Source organism: Callithrix jacchus, chromosome 8 (genome assembly GCF_049354715.1).
Source record: "Callithrix jacchus isolate 240 chromosome 8, calJac240_pri, whole genome shotgun sequence".
NCBI lineage: Eukaryota > Metazoa > Chordata > Mammalia > Primates > Cebidae > Callithrix > Callithrix jacchus.
In genome coordinates, this window is record NC_133509.1 from 24,237,840 (window position 1) to 24,252,492 (window position 14,653).

Consider the following 14,653-nt stretch of genomic DNA (forward strand, 5'->3'; position numbering starts at 1 on the left):
AACACTTTCAGATCTGATATAGATCATGAGATACTGATCTACAAGGCTGAAATTGGGTGAGTCATTGGCAGTCTTGGGAGACTTTGGCAATGTAAAGTTAGATTGTGGGCGCTGGTAGATTGTTCACAAAGATGGGTGCCGTCAGTTTCTCCCAGCCCAGTGCTTGCATGCCACTCCCACTGTCAAGTGGTGGAGACTGTTCACCCTCCCCTTGAATCTCTGGTTGGACCTGTGACTTTAAATGATCAATTGAATATGAGAACTGATTTTTTATAACTTCTCAACTGAGGCCTTAGAAGCCTTGCAGCTTTCATTTTCTCCTTGTTGGAAGCCAGATGACAGTTAAAGCAGCCCGGGAGAGATCACTGAGTAATGAGAGACTATGTGAAGAGAAAGAGGCTATAAGAAGAACTTAGGTGTCTTAGCTAAAGCCAGTACCGAGGCTTCAATCATGTGATAAAATCATGTTGGATACTTTGGTTTCAGCTCAACTTTCATAGCTGACACCATATGGAGAAAAAATGAGCCACTCCACTGAGCATTGCTCAGATTTCTGACTCAAACCATTAAGTGAAAATAAAATGGTAACTGTTATAAGAAGGTAAGTTTTGGGCTTGCTACATAGAAATAGATAATTTGTATAACATGTTATATGTTATACAGTATTTGTATATATATACAGTATTTGTGTGTGTATGTATATATACAGTATTTGTGTATATATATATACAGCATTTGTATAACATATGTTAGAGATTGAGAGGTAAAGGAAAAATCATGAAAGAGATAATTTGAGGAAATTTCCTATAACAGAAGGATATTTCTAGCCAAATAGGCCCATTAAGTGCCCAGAACAATGGATGAAAATAGATTGATAGCCAAAGCATGTTGGGAAATTTCTGAATACTACAGAAGATGAGAGATTTTAAATGATTAGAAAGTAATCAGTTTGTATACAAATGACAAAGAATAAGAATGGCATGTGCTTTTGCATAAATACATCTAGGAGCCACAAGAAAATTGTGCAGTCTTCAAAATTCTGAAGGAAAATAACTTTCTAGTCTAAAATTCTATGTCCAGCAAACTGATCCATTATAAGTGAGAGTAGATTAAAGATATTTTCAAACATGCAAGATCTCAAAAGTGTTTTTTTTTAATTTCCCATGGACCCCATCACTACTGGAGGGAACCAGCACAGAAGAAAGGCAAACTTAATAACTCTTTGGTTGTAATCCCAGGGCGGGTGGTAGCTGTGATTAGGTATAGAGAGCAACAAGTCTAGATTTCTGATGATCACAGTGCTCTGAAAGATTCAGGAAGATGAATGAATTTCTTAAAACCTGTTTTTGCTTATATTGAGATTTGAAATTTAGGACAGTTAGGGGTTGATTCTGAGTACAGTAGAAAATATTGAGACTAAATCATGGAGAAAAAAGAGATAGACAAATGGGGAGAATGTAAGAGCCACACCTGTATATGAAGTCCATGAAAGGGTGAAATGAGTGGCACAAAAGCAACATTAGAAAAGATTGTCTCTGAGAATTTCCTCAAACTGTCAAAAGACATAAAGTCTCAGATTCAAAAAGTACTCTAAACCCCAAGCAGGAAGAATATGAAACAAAGCTCATCTAGATAAAATATAATGAAAATGCTGAATATGAAAGAACATCAGAGGGGGGAAGAAGACACTATTTCCAAAGGAGCAAGAGTAAACTGATAGCTGTTTAGCAATAGAAACTACAGATGTTAGATGACTATGGAATGACAACTTTGAGGCCCTGAAAGAAAATAAATGACAAGCTGGACTTAAGTATTCAGCAAAAATATCCTTAAAAATTAAGGTGAATTTAAGACAATTCCAGCCTAGCGAAAGATGAGAAAATTTGTAATCAGCAGTCCTGCACTAAAGGAAACGCTACGGAGAGTTTTTTGGGTAGAAGGAAAATGATTTTAGATGAAAACCCAGAAATGCATGAAGGAATGAACACCTGGAGTAGACATGTGGGTGACATTAAATGTTTATTGACAGTGTGAAACATAATGTTTTGTGGGACTTGAAATATATGTAGAATGAAAATTTATGAAAGTAACACAAAAGATAGAGGAATAAATGGAGTTTATATCTTCTAGGGTCTAACCATTTTCTGGAAGTTTACAAAAGTATTTGTATTTGATTATGATAAATCAAGGAAGTATATTGTAAACTCTAGGAAACCACTAAGAAGAGCAAAATACTGTATAATAGTATATACAGGGGATGATAGATTAATAAAACTATTTGATTAATCCAAAAGAGAAAACAAACATAAAACAGATGAGACAAATAAAAAACAAGTTATGTGATGATAGAAGTAAATACAAATATGTCCATCTCTACATTACATGTAAATTGTCTGGGTATTTAATCATGAAAGCAAAGATTATAAGACTACATTAAAAGCAAAGCTCAACTGTATTTAGCTTACAACAGATGCGCCTTCAATATGAAGACATAGGAGTCAAAAGGATGGGAAAGGATATTTTCTGCATGTCCTATTCAAAGCTGGAGCTCTAATATCAGACAAAATAGACAAAGCAGGCAAAAAACATTCTAAAGGGAGATGTTCTTAATGATTAAAGAGTCAGCTCTATAGGAAGAATTTGTAAAGGGCCAGTTCAAGAGAAAGATACAGTAATTCTAAATTTATACATACCTAAGACAACTTCAAAACAGAAAGCAAAAATGGACAGAACTGAAAGGAAAAATTGATAACTCTACACTCATTCTGGGAAACTTTAACGTAACCGTCTCAACAACTGGCAGTACAAGCAGACAAAATTCAGTAAAGATATAGAATATGTGAATAATGTGATTAATGAACTTGACATAATTGACATGTCTAACAAATAATGGGTATTCTTTTCCTTTTTTTTTTTCTTTTGACACTTCGATCTGGATACTCTTTACTGATGTGAATTCTGGTCCATTAATCCTCTGTTTTGTATGTCTAATATGCTATTAAGCCTGTATGTGAAATTCATAATTCGTATTCTTTATAAATTCTAGAATTTTGATTTGTTCATTAAAAAATAGCTTCCTGTAGCTACTGGTGTTCTTCATCTTTCTATATGTTATTGAACATATTTATCATAGCTATCTTAACACATCTGTGCCTTAAAACATCCGAATTACCTGTGGGTGTACATTAAAATCTTTTTTGGAGTTTTACAATTATTTGACCCCCTTTTTTTTAAGCATCAATCACAATCTTAACACTGTGTATTGAAGATTATAGAGCCTCCTGCTAAAATGATTGTTCTTTTGTCTGTCAAGATGATAGAGAACAAGCAGATTGCCCAAGTTCCCTCCCAAAGGAGGGAGTGAGCTGCCTGTTCACTATCATTTTACCAGACAAAAACCCGATCATTTGTTTTCTGTCTCCCTTTGAGAGAGGACGTGGGTGACCTTTGATTTGGTTTGAGATTTTATTATTAAGTTTGATTTGTTTTAATTTGTCCTTATTTCTTTTTGGGTCTCAGTGAAAAGCTAGGGTGTTTGCCAAGTCCACTGCATTCCTGAATTTGAACATTTTTTTCTCAGCACTATACAGTTGCTACAATATCAGCTTAGCTCATTGGCTTCCCAGTTGCTGCTTTCTGTTAGGTTTCTTGGAGTCTGCAAAGTTTAGCAGTTGTCAGCCTTCTTAAGGAGAGATTAAATGAAGATTATTTGACTCATTTCCCTCCACTACTTTCCCACTCCCTCTAAGATTTTTGCCCCTTAAGTTCCAGTAGTTTAGATTCTCTAAATTCGATTATCTATTTCAGCTTGTTGGGGATGCGGGCTTCCTTGCATCCTGAATTCCAAGTAGTTTTGGAGAAAACGATATGGTGAATGTGGATCTGATCTTGTTGTCTTCTCTTTTCCTGGGAATTGCAGTTCCTTTAAACTTGCCACATTGGCTGCTTTCCAATGCCATGAAATTTTGTCTAGTTTTTATAGTTGTTTTTGGCAGAAAGAGGGCCAGTTTTAACACAGGCTGTTTTGCCATGGCTCTAACTGTAAGTCCAAATAGATAATCAAGCACATATGGAACATTTATCAAAATTGAAACATGCGGGGTCATTAGACATGTCTTAATAAATTGCAGGTGACTTAAGTGATTGTTACTGATCACAGTGGGATTAAATTAGAAATCAACTACAAAAAATACAGCTATATAATTCTCAAAATTTTTGGCATTTTGGAATGTGCTTTTAAATAACTCATTGAGTCAGAGAAGATAACACAGTAAAAATGAGAAAAAGTGAATTGAATGAAAACGAGCATTTAAAAACTAGCCTTAATTATACACACTAGAAAAGAAGAAAAGCTAACATTCACTCTTTGGTCATCTGATGAAGTTAGGAAAGCAAGTTAAATCCAAGGAATATAGAACAAAATAAACTGTGTAGGTGAGAATAGAGAAAACAGAAGAAGACAAAAGTGGTTCTTTAAAATAGACTAATAAAATTAACAGACCTCTAGTTACATAGTACTGCACTTGATCTTAGCCAAAAGATCAAGAAGTGATTGTTACACAAGGTTGATCAAGAAGACGACGACGAAAGGAGTAATACCAGGAATGAAATAGAGGATTTTGCTACAGATCCCACAAATATTAAAAAGATAAGAGGATTTTTATGAGCAGTCTTAAACACTAAATTTAGAAATACAGAAGAATTGACATTCCTTGAAAAACACAAGTTCAAATTTGCATTGTAAGAAATAAAAACTTGAAGAGACTTAGAAGTATTTTAAGAAAGTGTGAGTCTGTAACTAAAAAATTTTTCATGAAGAACATTCCAGGTCAAGATGGTTTCATGTGTTACTTCTTCCAAAATTTTAAATAGCGTGAATCTTATGAAAACTCTTCTGGAGGATAAAAAAGGGGATCAGGTTTTAATGTTGCCAATGTAACCTTAATATAAAAATCTAACCAGGAGTTAAAATAAAACATCTCTTGAGCATTGATGTAAATATTTTAAACAAAATATTAGTGAATTAAATACAGTGATACAAATGGTGTTTCTCAGTAAGATTGAGATTATTCCAGGTGCACATCAGTTACTGGTTGTGTTGACTTGAATTTAGTGCAACTTTCTTAATAACATTTGTAAAATTTTTAAAATTCTACAAGTATAAAAACTATGAAATGAAAATGAAATGTAATTTTTAGTTTTGTATACTCTCTTCTAACCTTCTAAGTATTTAGAAGTTCTCTGACAGTTTAATTGCATGATTTGCTGTTCTTAAACTTTCTTTATTATGGGAATAATTTTTTAATATAGTTTGCACTGAAGGTTTATTAAAAATATAATTTGTCTATAACTAATTTCTCAGTTTTAAAGAGACCTACGTTATAGTTCCTAGTTTGATATATTTCTCTCTTGACTGCTTTAAATATTGTTTCAATTAAAAAAGTTATATGTTAGTGTTTGTGTTGGCAATTTTATTGGTTAAAGGACTAGGTCCAAGTTTTAAGCAGTATTTCTTTCTGTAAGGAAGCTTTCAAAGAAGGGTGTTTTTCTTTCCTTTAAAAAATAAAATGAGTAAGCGTAGTGCTTCTAAGGCTGAGCCAGTTATCTGGAAACTAAGATCTTTTGTTAAACTTTCTTAATTTTATAATATGTTTTTTCCCTCTTGGTATGTGTGGTTTTTATATGATTCATCTTATGATTTTTATTTTAATTTACATTATATGTATTTAAAGGATAAAGCATAAATGCATAATATGTGCTGAATTTTAATAGTGAACAGATGAAAATTGAACATGGAGTAGATACACAATTTAAGGAATTTTTTTGAGTATCATAATGTTGTTATATTTTTAAAGAAAATACCTATTTATATTCTTACAAAGATACATACAAAATATTTACCAGAGAAATGTATTTGCTTTAAATTATTTCAGAAAAGATAATGGGGAAGGGGAATGGATTGAAAAAAGAATGGCAGAAACTGGGCTGGGTGGCTGTGGTTCAGTAGTCCCCGATTCTCAGAAGATTTAGGCTGAAGAATTGCTTGAGCCTATGGGTATGAGCCGGGGCAACATAGCGAGACCAGTCTCAAGAAAAAAAAAGCGACAAAATGTTGGTAATTGTTGAAGCTGGATTATTGGAACATGGGTTCGTTATATTATTTTCTCTGTGTTGTATATTTGAGAACTTTCATAATAAAGAACTTCAAAAATCCACAAAACAGATGTAAACATACTTTTTCTTAGAGATTTCAAAGTCCAGCTCTATGAAGTAAAATGTTAGTTTCTAATATTTATTTTAAAATAAATATAACAATATGAACATACAGTTTTATATTTAAAAAAATAAGATAATGAATTAATATACCAGTTACAGGAATGAGCATTTTGGGTTTTGTTTTCTCCTGGAAATAAATTTTTTTTACCTTTAGTGAATCGTGTGATGGTATAACACACTGTTCTATGATATACAGATTTATTTTGTTTTTGTAGTAATGTACATTTTCAATTTTGTAAAAATAAACCTCAGAAATTGGCTTCCTTTTTTCTGTTCAGTTTTATACCAGCTTTATTGAGATATAATTCACATACCATACAGTTTACCCATTTAAAGTATAGTTCATTGGTCTTTAGTATATTCATACATAATGTACAACTATCACCCCAGTAAATCGTATAACATTTTCTTCACCCATAAAGAAATTACATACACTCTTACCTGTCACTCTCATAACCCCACATCCTCCATAACCCTGTGGTGTTTTGGTGTTATCACAGAATTTTGTTTTAGCAATTTTGATACATGCATTGTGGTTTTAATTTGCATTACTTTAATGACTAATGATGTTGAACATGGTGGGCTTATTTTCCCTTTGTATATCTTCTTCAGTGAAATTTTTGTTCATGTCTTTTGCCCATTTTCTTTTCTTTCTTTTTTGAGACAGAGTTTAACTCTTGTTGCCCAGGCTGGAGTGCAATGGCGTGATCTCGGCTCACCGCAACCTCTGCCTCCTGGGTTCAGGCAATTCTCCTGCCTCAGCCTCCTGAGTAGCTGGGATTACAGGCACGCACCACCATGCCCAGCTAATTTTTTGTATTTTTAGTAGAGACAGGGTTTCACCATGTTGACCAGGATGGTCTCAATCTCTTGACATAGTGATCCACCTGCCTCGGCCTCCCAAAGTGCTGGGGTTACAGGCTTGAGCCACCGTGCCCAGCTGGACTTTTGCCCATTTTCTACTTGAACTGTTTGTAATAATACAAACAGTTTATTAGTTCAGTTTTTAGATTTCTCTGTGTATTCTAGACACTAGTGTTGCATTGAATATTTTCTGCCAGTCTGTCTTTCTCTTCACAGGGTGTTTTGCCCATGAAAAGCTTCAATTTTGATGAAGTATGATTGATTAGTTTTTTAATACATCATACTATTGTTATCAAGTCTAAGAACTCATTGCCTACGTATAGGTTCTGAAGGTTTTTCTCATATTGCCTGAAAGTTTTATAGTTTAAAATTCTGTTTTAAACTATAAAATCTGTGATCCATTTTGAGTTAATTTTTGTATAAAATGTGCATTTAAAGTCAAGGTTTATTTTTTGCCTGTGGATATTCATTTACTCCACCAGTTTGTTGAAAACTCTTGGCCAGGCATGGTGGCTCACCTGTAATCCCAGCAGTTTGGGAGGCCAAGGCAGGAGGATTGCTTGAGCCTAGAGGTTTGCATCCAGCCTGGGCAACATAGTGAAACCTTGCCTCTACTAAAAATAAAAAAATTAACTGGGTGTGGTGGCACCTGCTTGTGGTCCCAGCTGCTCTGGAAGATCGCCACATTCCTGCCTGGGGGATGGAGTGAGACCTTGTCATAAATAAGTAAATAAATGGAAAATTATTTTCTTTCTCTGTTGAATTGCATTTGCAATTTAAAAAAAAATTAGCTGGCCATATTAATGTGGGTATGTTTCTGGGTCTGTCTTCCATTTCATTGACTATATGTTTGTTTTTCTGTCAATTCTATGCTGTCTTAACTCTGTGCTAAGCCTTAATATTGGGTAGAGTGATTGCTTCCTCTTTTTCAAAATTGTTTTTAGCTATTTTAGGTCCTTTGTATTTCTGTATACATTTTAGAATAGACTTATTTACATCAAAAATGTTGCTGGGAGTTTTAGAGAACAGTTACAACTATAGATCAATTTAGGGAGAATTGGTATGTTTACAGTGCTGAATCTTGTAGCCTATGAACATGGTTTGTCCCTCCATTTCCTTAGGCCTTCTGATTCTTTCATTAGTATTTTGTAATTTTCAAGATAGACATTCTCTACTTTTTTGTTGGGCTTACAACTGTTTCATTTTCTTTTTGCGATAAAGTTTTTAATTTTAGTTTCCACACATTTGTTATTAGTATACAGAAATGAAATGGACAATTAGGGTGTTAGTTTTGTATCCTGCAACTTACTGAACCCGTATAATTCTTACGTATATTCTCTGGGATTTTCTATTATGTCATCTGAAAATAGGGACAATTTTATTTTTTTCTTTCCTGTCTGTATGTCTTTTTTCCTCTCTCTCTTTCTCTCTTTCTCTCTCTCTCTCTGTGTGTGTGTGTGTGTGTGTGTGTTTTGTGGCACTGTCTAGAACGTTCAGTACTATATCAAACAGGCTATTGAATGAGCTTAGTGATAGGTGACATCTTTCTCTTGTTTTAGATCTGGGGGGAAAGCAGTTTTGCACCACTAAGTATTATGTTAACTGTAGGTGCTTTTGTGGATGTTCTTTATCAAGTTGAGGAAGTTACCCTCTATTAAGATTTAATGCAAATTTTTATTATGAATGGATGTTGGATTTTGTGAATTGCTTGTCCTATATCAGTTGATATGGTCACATGATTTTTCTTGTTTAGTCTATTGACAATGGTGAATTACACTGACTGGTTTTTGAATGGTGAACTGGGATGGCATACCTGGAATAAATTTCACTTGGTTATACTGTATAATTGTTTATATATATTGATATATTTGATATACTAATATTTTGTTGAAATTTTTTGCATCTAAGTTCATGTGATATTTCTTTGTTTTTAGTCTGTGATTTTTCTTTGTATGTTTCACTAAACTTAGAAATTTTTCAGCCATTATTTTTTCCATACTTTTTTAGTATTGAAAAGTATTTCCTTTTCCTATACTGTTTTTCTTGGACTCTGGTGACACAATTATTGTCTCATAGGTCCTGAGATTGTTCATGGTCTTGTGATACCTTTGCAGCAAAAGTAGCAAACCAACTTGCATCTCTTCCTTTCCTCCTTCTGGTTTTGGAAGCTCACCCCCCTTTTTGGCCACATTGACAGTAAGGAGGGGAGAGGTGGAAGCAGAACTGACTCATATCACCTTGTTGCTGTAGGTTGGGGTGGGGTCCTAGTTCCCTACTGGGCTCTGCTGATATAAGGAAAGGGGGAATCCCAGTGCCAAACAAATCTGCTTCCCACTACTTTTTCTGCCTCGTTGATGCTGGTTGTAGCAGAAGCTCAGTTTTCTATAGGGCCCTGCTGATAATGGGTGAGGGTAAGAGCTAGTTTTGTTTCACACTGTTGTTGATACCAAATGTGAGAGGAGGCTCTGCTCACCATTGGGCCCTGCTGATGCTACTTAGATAGGGGAATCGGAGTACCATCAATTTCTGTTAGGTGGGAGATAGAAGTTAAGCTCCCAGTTTACCCCTACTTAAACCGTGGGGAACACTGGTTACATTGGTGGTTGGCTGCAGTAGAGTGGATATTGCTAAAGAGATTTTCTGTTTTTCTAGCCTACCCCCTTTTTTTTCCTGTGCTTTGTCTTGGCAGAACAGGCATTTCTTGATGCCTATTCTGTCTGTCTGTGCCTATTGATGTTTTAGAGACTTCTGCAGCATCCTGTCTGGAATACATAGGAGGCAGTAAGGAAACCCAGGGAACTCACTTCTGTGCTGCTTTTCAAGTTCCCCAAATCCAAGGCAGTCTACTGTTGTCTGTCTCTCAGAGTCTTCCTATGTTTGATGTGTTTTATCTAGGGTTTTTAATTGTAAGATGGAGGGCCCGAAATGACGGAATGGTTACTTCATTTTGGCCAGAACTGGAATTCTTTATATTAGTTTTGGAAAACTGTAATTAGCTAATAAGAGTTTTAAATTAGGGCTATAAGCACCACTATACATGTAAATCCCTCCATATTGTTGTATTTTAGAGAAAGATTCTTATTTATTTTAGGCTATTTTGGTGTGTGGCTTTGAACGTAGGCCCTTAGTTTCCAGTACATGTGATGAAATATTGGACTAGATCCTCTGGAGTGCTATCAATTAATATCCTATAATTTTATGATCCTAAAAATAGTTTAAGTCAAGGTATGCTGTTGGTGCTGGGATAGAGGAAAGAACTTGGACTTTGGAGGTAGATGTGTGGATTCTGAAAGATGAAGAGACAGTTTTTATGTAGCCATTAGGATAGACACCAGAACCAATATACCTAGACTAGCATTTTGGCATTACCTTTACTCTGTGTGTGATCTGGGACAAATTACTTAATTTCTCTTTGTCTCAGTTTCCTCATTGATTAAATGGGTATGATAATACTGATCTTACAGGATTGTTGTGAAGATTAACAGATGCTATATATAAAGCACTTAAAACAGTGCTCGCACATAGTATACACTATTTAAATATTTATTATTACTCACGGACTGGATAGTCTAAGATAAGCCTTAATCTGAATTTCAGTTTTGTCATTTTTAAAGTAGGAATAATTATACATACGTTTATTTAAGTATGTATATACAAATGCACAATTTGTACGATACTTAATGCCATGTTTGTATATTAGTTGTATTTGTTGGGAATTAAATTGGAAAATGTTTTTATTTTTTGGGTTTCCAAATACTTTTATCATCTAAAGAAATTTTAATTTTTTACTTTAATTTCATAGAACGGAAAGATGCTGAAGGATGGGAGACTGTTCAGCGAGGACGGCCTATTCGTTCTCGATCAACAGCAGTGTTGCCAAAAGTTTCGTTGGCAACAGAAGCTGCAAGATCAAAGGATGACAGTGATAAAGAAAATGTATGTCTTTTACCTAATGAAAGCATACGGAAAGGTGAATTTGTTGGAGATGGATCTTCTGATACTATAGAATCTCATCCCAAAGACTCATTACACTCTTGTGACCATCCTCTTGCTGAAAAAACCCAGGTAGTACATTCTGAAAATCCTTTTACTGTCTTTTTTAAAGGAGTGTGTGTATGTGTGTACTGGAATATCTTAGTCTAGTGTTTCATTTTTTAACTTATTGTGAAAAATTTCAGATCTACAGAAAAGTGGCAAGAATAGAACAGTGAACTCCTCCCACACTGTTCACATACATTCACAAGTTAACATTTGCCACAGTTTTTCTTTTCTCTTACCTGTTACACATACATTAAATACTTAATATTTGAGAGTAATGTGCAAACATCATAATCATTCACCTTTAAATCCTAGAGCATGGATCTCCAAAGAACAAAGAAACTTATTTATATAACCACATTACAATTATAAAATTCAGAGAATTTGACATATATATGTATTATTTAATTTATAGTCTATATTTAAAGTTTTTTAGTTTTCCCAATGATTTTTTAAATAGAATTTCCTCCAGGATCCAATGTGGAATTACATTGTTCATTTGGTATGTTTCTTTAATATCTTTCACTGGATACAGTTCCTCAGCCTGTCTTTCTTTGTCTTTCATTACATTAATAGTTTTGAAGAATACATTGTAAGGGTTTTTTTTTGTACATTGTCCTTGGTACATTGTTTGTCTAGAATTCAGTTTAGCTTATGCATATTTGATAGGAATAAAGTGATTGTCCTTAGTATCACATCTAGAGGCATGTGATATCAATTTGGCTAGGTTTGTTATTAAGTTAAGGTGGTATCTTTGTGCCTCATTTGCAGTGTTAAAATTTGAACTTGTTCTACTTACTGAAAATTGAGTATAATTTGCCAATATTTAATATAAGTCCTTAAAGTTAATATTCCCAATATTTCTTTTGTTAGTTGAGTTGATGTTTATTTTGCTTATTTGATAAACTAGTTTATACTTTTAGGTATTTTTTTATATAAAGGTTTATGTTCAGTTGGTCTAATTTTGTGTAAAATGACTAATGAAATATAGGAACTTTTTTTTGATATCATACTATAGGAACTAAATAGATCAGTTGTAAAATGGTTGTAATATCTTTGGTCTAGAATAGTATCTGCTTTTTAAAACTCTCTCTTTTTACCTGTAGGATCTTTTTTCAACTGGAAATGCTTCTTAAATTCCTTATCTTCCTTTACTGATGAGAATGGCTCTTAACATTGTTTCTGATCTGTAGACTCTTTAATGAGTATTTGTTTTATGCCTGTGTGAGATTGCATATTCCTTCTGGGCAGTATTTTATGTGGCTGTTTAATTTCTCACAATATGGAAGAGTCCTAAATGCATAGGAAGTAATTGGTGTATATTTGTTGGATGTAACTTTAAGAAAATCTTTAGTGTATGTAAGCTACATTAGAGATACTTAGTGAATAAACTACTTTTTATATTACTTAACAAAAGCTAGCGTTTTTGCTGTTTCAGCTAAAAATATAACTTAGTATAAAGATTATGCAGTTGTGTGTGGTGAATAAATCTATATGCTATTGAGATTTCAGGAATAATATGTACATAGGACTTTTGAACAATTAAACTTGCTAAAATTTTTCAGTATAAAAGTTCACTGCTCATGGCAACCAAGCTGATAATTGTTTTTTCCACTGTCATTCTAAAGATGGAATTAACATATTAAGGTCTTTATAGTTTCCCTTTGATTTTGTTATATAAATGATACTGAGTTTTTTTAATAAGTGGGATTGAGTATTGTACACATAAGTAATGCTAATGTAAATATTGCCAAGAAGATTATAAACCATAGTGACTGTCATAGAAATAATGTTGATAGCAATATAAACAATGTTGTATAAAATTTAAATAATGCTTATGCTAAAATCAACACTTTGGGACACTTTAAGTTTTGACCAATAGTAGAATTTTTAAAGTAGTTTATGAGACTAAGCCAAGTTTGATATTTGTATAAATAATCAATCAAACTTGGGGGAAGGTGGTTTATGGCCACTGCAATGTTTTATCTAATGTTTATGTAAGAAGTGATGTGAGTTTTAAATTCACAATTTTAGATTTTAGTTATTTAACTTGGAGTATCATTGGAAAACACAGTACATTCTTTCTCCACTCTGTTAGAAAGTAAAAATAAAGGCTTTACTCTATTATATTGAAAAGTTTTTAAAAAATGGATATGTATTTAGCCTAAGCCAGTGTTCATTTTTTAATATTATATTTATATTTCTCTTGGTTTGGTATTAAATATTCCTAAAGAGGAATAGGGAAGATATCTAAATCTAAAATGTATGACTCTCATAATGAGACACTGCGTGCTTTTGGTCTTCACCCTTAGATCATACTTTTCTCTTTCAGATCTGAGAATTGGTGTCGTGTACCATATGAATTTTTGTCAAAGATACTTTGAGATCATGTTAGTATTATCTGAAGAGAACAAGTTTTACATTTTTGTGTAAAATGCCCTCCAAATATATTTTAGGTAAAAATTGGTGTTAGGATTTTTTCAAAGGTGCTGAATGTCCTCATTTGGTATTAGACAGTTTTTGCAAAAGACCATGTGAATACTTTTGGTTGTATAACACAATGAATGCCTCATACTTGTGACTAGATTTCATTCGTGAGGGATGCAAAGTATTCATCACAAATTGGCCTACAAGAAAATCACCATATAAATTGTTTAATTTCTTAGAATATTTTGGACAGTGCCCAATACATAGTAGGCATGCAAGTAAAATTTGTACTTAATGATCCGTATCCTTTTGTTACACTTAAAACACAAAAAGGATAAGTAAATTTTGTCATCTAGTCAGGTACCTCTTCACAGTTGATAAGTTAAGCAAAATATCTCTTCTAGAGTGGAATAGTTGGTATTTTTTATTATCTCTGATTCATTCTATAAATATGTTTTGTTAGTTCACAGTGAGTACATTGGACGATGTGAAGAATTCTGGCAATACTCAAGACAATTATGTACGAACTTCTGAAATATCTACTGTCCACATTGATACAGAGTGTGTTTCAGTTATGCAGCAAGCTAGTACACCTCCTTTGCAAGTAAATGAAGAAAAATTCCCAGCAGAGAAAGCAGGGATAGAAAATGAAATGGACCCTTCAGATATTTCAAATGTGAGTGCTGCTAACTTGGTAAGAACAACTTATCAGAATTCTGAGTAAATATATTTAAGAGGCATAAAGCCCAATAATAACAACTTTTCAAGGCATTTTTATATGTTATTCATTTTTAACATTTTATTCTTATGGCAATCTTTTCATATAGTTGAGATTCTTGTTCTTTAGAGGAAGAAAGTGAGACTGTGAGAGTTAAATGACTTGTTCAAAATCATTGTTAGTATGTGATTTGATCAAATGACCTTTAGCCAAGAATTAAGAATCTAAACCAGTAACAATAAAGTCTTCCATGCTACATCTAGCATTCTGATAGATGGGAAATGGTGTCTGCTAGACACTTAGTTTTAAAAACTTTCTTAACAGAGTACT

At 33.4% G+C, this 14,653-nt stretch overlaps 1 protein-coding gene across 50 annotated transcripts in view; it reads left to right on the plus strand.

Annotated features, from left to right (window-relative positions):
• SCAPER (S-phase cyclin A associated protein in the ER) overlaps positions 1–14,653 on the plus strand; it is a 550,606-nt gene that overhangs the window by 128,855 nt on the left and 407,098 nt on the right. For 33 of the 50 annotated variants that reach the window (XM_078333946.1, XM_078333927.1, XM_078333941.1 and 30 more), the window contains 2 exons: positions 10,943–11,205; positions 14,069–14,281. In XM_078333946.1, the coding sequence (XP_078190072.1) occupies positions 10,943–11,205; positions 14,069–14,281 (476 nt within the window). Of the gene's footprint in view, positions 1–10,942; positions 11,206–14,068; positions 14,300–14,653 lie in introns of all 50 variants that reach the window. The other 17 variants (XM_078333930.1, XM_078333966.1, XM_078333923.1 and 14 more) reach the window with 1 other exon arrangement.